The sequence below is a fragment of the Narcine bancroftii genome, chromosome 4 (assembly GCF_036971445.1).
Source record: "Narcine bancroftii isolate sNarBan1 chromosome 4, sNarBan1.hap1, whole genome shotgun sequence".
NCBI lineage: Eukaryota > Metazoa > Chordata > Chondrichthyes > Torpediniformes > Narcinidae > Narcine > Narcine bancroftii.
Genome location: NC_091472.1, coordinates 75,036,453 through 75,048,483, shown reverse-complemented (window position 1 = coordinate 75,048,483; position 12,031 = coordinate 75,036,453). Strand labels below are relative to the sequence as shown.

Here is a 12,031-nt window from a genome sequence, read left to right as displayed (position 1 = left end):
TTTTGCATCCTATTCAACCTGATGTTTGCTTTTTATGTCACAATGCCAACATTTTGCTTTTAACATTTCATAGTTAAATTTAGGTAAGTTTAAATCCTATATGTAGGGTCTAATCAGGATGTTTAAAAATATTTTTGAGATTACGGCCTGTGGGATCAAAGGTCATAGATCTGCTTGCAGAGAGGGGTACTGAGATAGAGGTTATAGAGTTTGGAGATGAGGTTGTGTGATACTATCATTGAAAGGGGAACTACAGTTGATAAATCTTTCTTTGGCTTGGCTTCGCGGACGAAGATTTATGGAGGGGTATGTCCACGTCTGCTGCAGGCTCGTTGGTGACTGACAAGACCGATGCGGGACAGGCAGGCATGGTTGCAGTGGTTGCAAGGGAAAATTGGTGGGTTGGGTGTTGGGTTTTCCCCCTTTGTCTTTTGTCAGTGAGGTGGGCTCTACAGTCTTCTTCAAAGGAGGTTGCTGCGCGCCGAACTGTGAGGCGCCAAGATGCACGGTTGGAGGCGATATCAGCCCACTGGCGTGGTCAATGTGGCAGGCATCAAGAGATTTCTTTAAGCAGTCCTTGTACCTCTTCTTTGGTGCACCTCTGTCTCGGTGGCCAGTGGAGAGCTCGCCATAGAACACGATCTTGGGAAGGCGATGGTCCTCCATTCTGGAGACGTGACCCACCCAGCGCAGTTGGGTCTTCAGCAGCATGGATTCGATGCTTGCGGACTCTGCCAGCTCAAGTACTTCGATGTTGATGATGAAGTCATTCCAATGAATGTTGAGGATGGAGTGGAGACAGTGCTGATGGAAGCGTTCTAGGAGCTGTAGGTGATGCCGGTAGAGGACCCATGATTCGGAGCCAAACAGGAGCGTGGGTATGACAACGGCTCTGTACACACTGATCTTTGTGTGTTTCTTCAGGTGGTTGTTTTTCCAGATAGTTGATAAATAGTAACCTGATAAAGGACATATATCCAGAAGTTCCAGGGCTGAGTGTTGGGCTTTGGGCATGGCTTCTTAAGTGGACCTATTTTGTTGGAATATGAATTGTAATGGGTCAAGGGTAGCTGGGTTGACAAGAGTTAATGTGAAATGTGACCAAAGCACTTCATGATATTGGATATCAGAGATATCATTCATTAGGCAGAGATATCATTCATTAGGCATTTAGGCCTGTCACTACATTCTTCTTCTGCTCCTGGATGACTCAGTCTTTTGAGAGAGAAGTTGAAAATGTTTGTGAATAATTTTGGCAGGTAGTCCATGCAGGCACAGGGGACCCATCCAGGGACTCTGAGTGGACCAGTCACTTTCCACATGTTTACTCTATGGAAGATTGCTCTGACATCTGCAGCAGTGACTTTGGGTTCAGGTGTGCTTGACAGAGGAGAGGTATGTTCTACCCTCTTGCTCGCCTCCTGCTCAAAGCAAGCATGAATTGTATTGAGTACATCTGGGAGGGATATACTTCTATTTATTATTGAGCTCATTTTTTTTCTTAGCAGCTGTGCTGGCAGGCATACACTGCTATAACTGAGGATCAGTGAGGTTCACCTGGAACTAAAGACTGATTTCGTTATGCCCCTGGGCATCTCTAATGGCCATGCACAGGTTGCACCTGGCTTTCTTCTATAGGGTTGGATTATCTGACTTGTGCACCGTGTTCCTGGTGTTCAGTAGTGAGTGGGCCTCAAGGTTCAGCTGTGGATTCCAGTTGGGGGCATGTGAATTGTTCTCTTTGCCACATCATCTTTCAAATGCGTTACACAGCAGTCTTTCAAAGACTTGGTGATGGTCTATTTATTAAGATTAATTCAATTTCTCTACCATTCTCTGATTGATAAAGATGCCCTTGGGTTCCTTTTAAATATCTCCCCTCACCTTAAATCTCTGCTTTTCATTTTACCCTCCCCTTACCTGGGAAAAAGACAATGACTGTGGTGAACTGCTGTGCACTCATTAATCTGCCTCCGCCCCATCCTGTGACTGGACCTGTGTCTCCTCCCTCTTGACCCTGTATAAAGACTCCAACACCATAACCCCTCCCCAGAAAGCTTGGGTCACAGTGCAGGATGACCTTCCAGTTTTATTGTAAATAAAAATGAATAAAATCTATAGTACTATAACTCTAGTTATACATCAGACCCTTTACCTTATTTTTGCCTCTCGTGATCTAAGGACCCCTCCCTGCCTCCTTCACTCCAGGAGGAACATCCCATACTCTCTTCCAATTCAAGCCTGTAACTTTTTTGTGAGTATTTTTTCAGCTTCATGACGCCCATTTCTGTGCATTATACTCGCAAATGCAGTCTCACCTGTTCCTGACCAATGAAGGCAAGGCTGCCAAATGCCTTCGCCACTCTCCTGGCTACCTATACCCCTAAATATCAACCTAGAAAAACATGTCAAAGCATCTTAGTGAACTTCAAAAATTTTATTTAGCTATTTAAATTGTCCCATTTCTGTAAAGAAAATTTGAAACCCACAATAAAAATCTGTTAAACTTTCATTTGGAGTTTCTACCCCTACTCAAGGTTGGTCAATCAACAGGATGCACATCATTCAGAGGGAATTTCAATGGTCAATATTATCATTCTTTACCTACAGCATGTTTCACAATGTTGCCGATTCTGACTATTGCCCATATTGATTTCACTCAATAATGGGGAACTTTGTTTTCTAACCCTTGCATGGGGCTGCAAAGGTTAGAAAGCAAGAAGGTGGCTCAACACAACCTTTAGAAGAGTATTTCGAGTCGGACCATAAATGCTCAGATTCAGTAAAATACAATGTTGGAATGGGAAATTGAGTCAATTCACTATCTTTTCTGATCATTGATATTAATTTAATTCTTCTTTACCATCCAGAATGAAACTGTTTTTACCGCAAAAAGTTTTCATTTGAAGCATAGGAGTTTTTAAAATGATTTTAATTGTGCGATGCACAGTTCTCTAATACGATGCATTGGATTTTGAAAACTTCTGATCTGCTTTATTGACTGATGCAGGTTTACATAGAATGAGATTCTGTTATACCCTGCTTTATTCAAGTAATCCATCAACTACAAAATGGGAATTAATGCTGAGCATGAGGTAGTCCCAAGAATGGGTGTCACAAGTTGGATTCCAATGAAATAAGTTGCTTAGTCATGCTGCTCATCGTCCTTGCATTTACTTTTCTGACAGAGGTGAAAGTAGGAAAGGGAATGTTAGAATATCATTTTTTTTGGTTAGGATTGAATAGTGGCACAAATTGGAACATTAGATTAGAATGAAAATAAATGTCTTTGTGCTGTATTTTTAATGGAATGGGGTGTTGACTTACAAGTAAATTTCTGGTTCCATGGTCCCAAGTCAGAACATTGCTTGGGAAAGGGAAATAAGAAATGTGAACATAGGGGAAATGGAACCAGGATGCAAGTTGCTTGAGCTTCTGTCAGTTACAGGTATTTCAATTTTAAAAGAATTAAATTTGAAGAGAATGGGACCAGCTTTACCTTGGTCCAGCACGGATACCTTCTATCCTGATCCATACTCCTAATGTGCTTGGAAATGCAATAATAGAAAAATTAAAAGTCAACAATTGTCAGATCATGTGTGCAACCTTCTGATCTTGGACCTTTTTTTCTAATGTAACAGGTGGGTGTTGGTTGGAGGATCAATTCCTTTGGCATCACAATGTACTTGGAAATGTGTTCTGTATGTGATTCCTCAGTGGACCAAGGCTGACAACAATTAACTAGTTACCATGAGAACTGATAAATCAGCCTGGAATGCAATTGCAATATGCCTGAAGATGTTTTTGTAGCATTTCCAAACTTAAATTTCTTTTATATTAAAAGCTAAAAGCTCAGGCATGCTCTGTTAGAAGCTTTGTCAGGTTCTTGTCCTCAAACTGGATTTTGTAATGAAAGAAAGTGCCTTAACATAAGTCCAGTGTTAGAGTCCCATCTCTGACCCAGGCTCACCTTTGTATTCCTTGGGTACATCCTATCCACTAGAGGCAGGGAAATCCAATCCTGGCAATTAATTCTCTGCCAGCCTGTGCCCAACCATTAGAAAACATATTGAAGCTCTTATTCACTAATAATCTCATTATTGCTCTTTGTGGCTTTGCCAAGATAATTAGCTCCTGGCATTACAGGTATAAGAGATTCCAAAAGTAAGGTGAGAATGTCTTTTAAAATATTTGTCATAATTGTAGAAACATTTAGTTTACTAAAACTGGAGTTACTGAGAATTATCAGATGAAATTCATTCTCATTTTTTAATTAATATGTAGGTGCATTTCAAAATGAATTCATTCACCACAATGATGTCAAAAATGTTTTGAGCATGTCATAAAACGGATTATATTTTTATTTTCCACTTATCTTTTCATTATGTTAGCCTGTGATCCATTTTCATAGTTTGGATCATTTCTTTCAAAATACTTCAGTTTGGATTTTAGTTTTAAAAGCCAATTTCCAACTGTATTTGACTTGATTGAGAAACAAGAACTCCAGGCAAAGCTTATAAACAATGATTTATGAAAATATGTCATTTCCATGAAAAATTTTCATTTATTTAATGTTTTTTATTTTTAATGATACAACCCTGTAGAAGGCTCTTCCTGCCCATGAAACCGACACCTCCGAATTACACCCAATTAACCTACCAATCCTATACATTTTGGAGGGTGCAAAGAAACCAGAGCACCAGTAGAAAACCAATGCAGGTCACGGGGAAAATTAACAAACTCCTTCCAGGTGGGGCCATATTTGAATCAGGGTTGCTCGTGCTGCAGTAGTGTTGCACTATCAACTATGTTAATCGGGCAGCCCATAACCTCCAGAGAAGAGCACAAACAAGGTTGCAAATCTCAAAAAAAAAAATTAAAACTCCTTTTGATTTCTTTGATTGGAATGAAAATTGTACAAATTGGATTGGCATCTTCTCTCCAGGATTATCACTGCACTTTATAATCCCAACATATACAGATTTCCTCTGTGTTCACAAAAGTTAATCTACAATGAAAATATTGGAACCTTCCATGAATTAGCCTCCAACTTTAAATCCGAAATGTATGAAACAACTTCATTCAACAAATGTTACTTCTAGATGTCCAAAGCAGAGAACAGAATAAATGCTTTATACTCTGTCATTACAGACAAAATTGTGTGTGAGAGAATTTTATTTTATCAAGCAATTTCAAATCCAAATATTCAAGAGAGTCAAAATTTCACACATTAATGACTAAATTTAACCCAGATAAAGTTAATTTGGACCTTAAGTTCAGAGGTATTTACTGTTGCACTTACTTCTGCCTTTAATTTCAATTGCAGGTTACCTTGTCTACAGTACCTCCTATGATGAGATCTTACAGGACAATTGGTCAACAAGGCCCACTGTTGGCAACACACATTTAGCGATAGAAAATCTGAAGCCAAACACAAGGTATGATTGAAGAGAGCATTTGCCGTGGGCCATTTCGCAGAATATTTCTGTCAACTGCTCTAGCATCACATGTGCTTCTGCCCTTAATCTTGTACTATCTTATTGTCAAAGTAAAATGAATGGAAACGTTGTGATATTTAAGAGGTTTTATTCTGAGAATGTGACAGTGTTGGCAAAACTTTATTTTTGTTCCCAGTCTTAGTATATGTGCTAACCTGATTCACTTTAATTCTTGTGTTGAAAATTCCTTTATATCATGGTACACATATATCGTGATCCACAAAGATCATAGCAGTAAGACCAGATTTTCAAAAATACATGAATTAAATATGGTATAATGCAATTTGCAGTCAGTAAGTTTGGCTCATATTTGTCTCAATGATCAACACATTGATGGTTCACAGCTGAGTAGCTTGCTCTGTCTTAAAAGCACAATGTAACTTAAAAAGAATTTATTTATTTTCAGGCAAGGTAAGAAATTGTTTAGTTTTCTTTTTTTTTAAATTTTATTTTATTTTTTTAAATTTTTTATTTTTCACACCATAAATCACATTAGCCATGATATACACTTTTTCACACATATACAGTGACTTTTTCTCCCCCCCCTCCCTCCTCCCAAGCCACCCCCCCCACCCACCCCTCTCATCCATTTTAGGTATACAATCTAGGTTGCATTAAGCCAGTCAGACAATGTTGTCATTCAACAAAAATACACCAGAAATTCTACTGAGTCCATTCTTTTCTTTCCTTCTCCTTCCATCAACTTAGGTAATGTTTGTTCCCGGTAGGTTTTCGCTATTGTATTTAATGTAAGGCTCCCATACTTGTTCGAATATTTCAATATTATTTCTTAAACTATGTTATTTTTTCTAATGGAATACATTTATTCATTTCTATATACCATTGTTGTATTTTCAAATTATCTTCCAATTTCCAGGTTGACATAATACATTTTTTTGGTACGGCTAGGGCTATCTTAACAAATCTTTTTTGTGCATCCTCCAAATCAATTCCAAATTCTTTGTTTTTTATGTTACTTAGGAGAAGAAATTGTTTAGTTTTCTAAGGGCAATTTATGCCCCTGATTCCTCAAATGGCAACTAACACTTTGGTGTTATGTTCCATACAACACTACAGCACAGAAACAGGCCCCTTTGGCCTTTCTAGTCTGTGTTGAACTTTTTTTTTTGCTTAGTCCCAATGACCTGCACCCCTCCATACCTCTCCAAATTCTTCTTAAATGTTAAAATTGAGCCTACATTCACCATGTCAGTGGGCAGCTGGTTCGACACTCTCACTGCTCACTGTGTGAAGAAGATCCCCCTCATAAGCTTTTCCCCTTTCACTCTTAACCCCTGTTCTCTGGTTTGTATCTCACCTACCCTCAGTGAAAAAAGATGATCTATATTCACTTTCTCTATCCCCCTCACAATTTTAAATACCTATTTAAAATCTCCCCTCATTCTTCTACGTTCCAGGAATGAACTCCTAACTTGTTTAACCTTGTCCTGTAACTCAGTTCTCGAAGTTCAGGGAATATCCTAGTAAATCTTCTCTGTGCTCTTTATATCTTACTGATATCTTTCCTGTAGTTACAAGACAAAAGCTGCATGCAAGACACCAAATTTCACTTCACCTATGTCATATACAACTTTACCATAATATCCCAGCTCTTATACCCAATACTTTGATTTATGGAGGCCAATATGCTAAAAGCTCTCTTTACAAACCTATCCACTTGTGATGACACTTTCAGGGAATTACATGTCTGTATTCCCAGATCTCTCTGTTCTACAGCACTCCTCAGTGTCCTACCATTTACCGTGTATGCTCTTTCTTAGTTTGTCCTTCCAAAATGCAACACCTCACACTTGTCTGCATTAAATTCCATCTCTGCTACTTTTTTCAGCTCATTTTTCCATTTGGTGCAGACCCCTCTGCAAGCTTTGATAAAATTCTTTGCTGTCCACAGTGCCTCCAATCTTAATGTCATCTGCAAACTTGCTGATCCCATTTATCACATTATCATCCAGATCATTGATATATATGATAATGGATCCAGCACTGAATCCAGGGGCACACCACTAGCCACAGGCCTCCAGTCTGAGAAGCAATCATCCACCACTACTCTCTGGCTTCTCCCATCTAGCCATTGTTGAATCCAGTTCACTATTTCACCATAAATACCTAGCATCTGAACCTACCTGACTAACCTCCCACATGGGGCCTTGTCAAAGGACTTACTAAGGTCCATGTTGACAGCATTCACAACATTTTCTTCGTCAATTTTCGTGGTAGCCTCCTTGAAAAACTATATAAGATTGGCTAAATATGATCTACCTTGCACAAAGCCATGTGGACTATCCCTAATCAGTTTCTGTGAGTCCAATAATTGTATATCCAATCTCTTGGAACACCTTCCAATAATTTACCTACTACTCGCATCAGGCTCACTGGCCTATAATTTCCAGGCTTACTTTTGGAGCAATTTTTAAACAACAGAACAACATTAGCTACCTTACAATCCTCTGGCACCACACCCGTGGCTAAAGATTTTAACTATTTCTGCCACAGCCCCTTCAATTTTTACTCTAGTCTCCTTCAAGGTCCAAGGGAATATCTTGTCAGGCCCTGGAGATTTATCCACCCTTACTTGCTTTAAGACAGTGAGCACTTCCTCCTCTTTAATCTGTATAGGTTCCATGACTTCACTGCTTTTTTTTCTTACTTTCCATGATTCTGCCCTTTTTCTGAGTGAATACTGATTGGAAAAAAAATAATACCTCTTCCATCTCTTATGGCTCCATGTGATCTTCAAAGGATCCAATTTTGTCCCTTATTATCCTTTTGCTCTTAGTTTACCTGTAGAAACCTTTAGGATTTTCCTTCACATTGTCTGCCAAAGCAATCTTGTCTTCTTTTAGCCTTCCTGATTTCTTTCTTGACATTTTTCTTGCATTTTTTATGCACCACAGGTACCTCATTTGCTCCATGTTGCCTATACCTGCTATAGACCTCTCTCTTCTTCCAAATCAGATCTCCAATATCCCTCAAAAACCAAGGTTCCCTATGCCTGATAACTTGCCTTTAATCCTGACAGGAACATAAAAACTCTGTAGACTCAAAATGTCACCTTTGAAGGTCCTCCACTTATCTCGCACATTCTTGCCCGGAGACAACTTATCCCAATCCACACATTCTAGGTTCTTTCTCATTTCCTCAAAATTGGCCTTTCTCCAATTTAGAATCTCAACCCGAGGCTCAGACCTGTCCTTCTCCATAATTAACTTGAAGCTAATAGCATTATGGTCACTGGACCCAAAATGTTCCCCTACACATCGTTCTGTCACCTGCCCTGTCTCATTCCCTAAAAGGAGATCTCGTTTTGCATTCTCTCTAGTTGTTACCTCTATATGTTGATTTAGAAAACTTTTCTGAATACATTTGACAAACTCCAAGCCATCCAGCCCTTTTACAGTCTTGTGGCTAAGAAGGGAGTCCCAGTCAATATGTGGAAAATTTAAATCTCCTGCTATCACCACCTTAAGTTTCCTGCAGCTGTCTGCTATCTCTCTACAGATTTGCTCCTCAAATTCTGGTTGACTATTGGGTGGTCTCTAAAGCAACCCCATGAGGGTGGTCATAACTCTCCCGTTCCTCAGCTCCACCCATATAGCCTCAGTAGACGAGCCCTCTGGTCTGTCCTGCCTGAGCACAGCTGTGATATTTTCCCTGACGAGCCACTTCTCCTCCTTTCATCATCCCATTCTATCATATCTAAAGCCCTGAACATTGAGCTCCCAATTGTGCCCCTTCTTCAACCAATTTTCACTGATGGCCACAATGCCATAATTGCATGTGCCAATCCACACTCTAAGCTTGTCTGTCTTTTCAGTATCCTTGCATTGAAATAGTTGCACCAAAGAACATTTCCACCATGTACAACCCTTTGACTTCTAATGGTGCATAAAATGTTCACATCTTTTTTCTCCTTCACTCCTCTATCTGCTCTAGCTTTCTGGATCCTTTCTCCCTGTAAATCTAGTTGAAACCCACAGCATTAGCAAACCTTCCTGAAAGGATATTAGTCCCCCTCCAGTTCAGATGCAAACTGTCATGTTGGAACAGATCCCACCTTCCCTGGAAGAGAGCCCAATGGTTCAGGAACCTGAAGCTTTCCCTCCTGCATCATGCCTTTAGCTATGTGTTAATTTGCATTATTGTCATAATTTTAATCTCAATAGCACGTGGCAGGGGTAGCAATCCTAAGATAACAACCCTGCAGGTCCTGTCCTTCATCCTCACACCTAACTCCCTGGACTCTGCTTGCAGGACCTCTTTACCCTTCCTACCAAGACAATGGTCCCTACATGGACCACCACATGGCTGCTCACCCTTCCTCCTGAGAATGCCATAAACTTGATCTGAGATATATTGGACACTGGCACCAGGGAAGCAACATACTGTCCAGGATACTCAATCTCTTCCACAGAACCTCTTATCTGTCCACCTAACTATGAAATCCCCTATCACTACAGCTCACCTCTTTTACACCCTTCCCTTCTTAGCCACAGGACCAGGTTCTGTGCCAGAGGCCTGACCTCCATGGCTTGTCCCTGGTAGGTCATTTCCCCCCCACTCCCCAAACGTATCCAAAATGGTATACATTACTGATGGAGATGGCTACAGGGGTGTCCTGCACTGCCTGCCTGTTCCCTTTCCCTCTCCTGTCACCCATCTACCACATGGCTGGAGACGTGGTGTAGTAGGGAGGGCTTTAAGTTTCTAGGTCATTAGGCTCTTGTTCCAGGGAAGGTAGGATTTGTACTGACAGAATGGATTGTATATTAACTGGCAGGGGATTAATATCCTTGTTTGTTAGTCAGTCTTGTGCAGATGGGTTTAAACTAGATTTGCAGGAGGAGGGGAACCATAAAGTTAGAGCATTTAGTGAGAAGGAGGAGGATAAAGGTTATACAAGGACTGCATGTATAGACAGAAATCAAAGGCTTGTACATGTTACAAATTTTCTCAGGTGTATTTATTTTAATGCAAGGAGTATTGTTAGGAAGGCTGACAAGTTTAAGGCATGAATTGACACATGGGATTATGATATTTTTGCTATTAGTGAGACTTGTTGCAGGAGGGGCAGGACTGGCAGCTTAATTTTCCAGGGTTCCATTGCTTCAAATGTGATAGAGGCGGAGGAGTGGCATTGCTGGTCAGGGAAAATATCTTAGATATGCAAAGTCAGGACAGCCAGAATGACATGTCTACAGAGGCCATATGGGTGGAGTTGAGGAATGGGAAAGGTGTGAACACACTGATAGGGTTGTATTATAGACTACCCAGTAGTCAGAGAGAATTGGAGGAGCAAATCTGTAGAGAGATAGCAGATTGATGTAAGAAGCAGAACAATGTGATAGTCGGAGATTTTAACTTCCCAAATATTAACAGGGACTCCCATACTGTGGAAGGGCTGGATTGCTTGGAGTTTGTAAAATGTGTTCAGTAAAGTTTTCTAAATAAATATATAGAGGTACTAACAAGAGAGAATGCAATACTTTATCTCCTGTTAGGGAACAAGATAGGTCAGGTGACAGATGTATATGTAGGTGAACATTTTGGGTCCAGCCACCATATTGTAATTAGCTTCAAGTTAACTATGGAAAACGATAAGTCTGGACTTCATGTTGGGATTCTAAACTGGAGAAAGGCAAGTTTTGTGGAAATGAGAAAGGATCTAGGAAGAGTAGATTGGGTAATGCTGTTTTCTGGCATGTGATAAGTAAGTGGATGGCCTTCAAAGTCAAAACATTGAGAGTGCAGAATTTGCATGTTCCTGTTAGGATTAAAGGCAAAATAACAGGCAGAGGGAACCCTGGTTTTCAAGGGATATTGGAGATCTGGTTTATAAGAAGAGGGGGCTGTATGGCAAGTATAAGCAGCAAGGAGCTAAGAGGTACTTGAAGAGTACAGAAAATCAAGAAAATACTCAAGAAGGAAATCAGGAAAGCAAAAGAAAAAGACATGAGGTTGCTCTGACAGATAATGTGAAGGTAAACGCAAAGGGTTTCTCAATATACGGAGTAAAAGGATATTAAATTACAAAATTGGTCTCCTAGAGCAGGGGTGTCAAACTCAAATTCACAGAGGGCCAAAATTAAAAACTTGGACTAAGTCGTGGGCCAAACTAAATATTTATTGAAAATTTTCAACAACATCTGCATGTTTTCTCTTCTTTCAACATATGTAATGTTAAACTTTATCTTATTAAAATAAATGTTGAATAATAGTTTTGGTTAAACTCTTTCCAGAAGAAGCATTAACAAATGAGAAATAAAATATTCAATAAATAATATTTCTCTATAGCCTTTAAGCTCCTTTTAAAAGTATTTTTTTTTCACAAGCCAACAAGTCAAAAAAATAACAACTTGCTTCAATGAAAATCCAATCTTTCAACTATGAACAGTCTAAAGTTAACCAAAGAAAATATTAATCCAAGCTTAGCTTGCTAATGCACCTGGGTCTAAACCAGATACTTGGCATCTATTTTTAGATGCAAGTTCATCAAACTCTGGGGTCAGAGTTTG

At 39.7% G+C, this 12,031-nt stretch overlaps 1 protein-coding gene across 1 annotated transcript in view; it reads left to right on the top strand.

Moving 5' to 3' along the window:
* Window positions 1-12,031, top strand: part of fndc1 (fibronectin type III domain containing 1) — a 224,126-nt gene that overhangs the window by 173,203 nt on the left and 38,892 nt on the right. Inside the window, exon 17 of the mRNA XM_069931639.1 lies at window positions 5,327-5,438. Coding sequence (XP_069787740.1) covers window positions 5,327-5,438 — 112 coding nt within the window. The remainder of the gene's footprint in view (window positions 1-5,326; window positions 5,439-12,031) is intronic.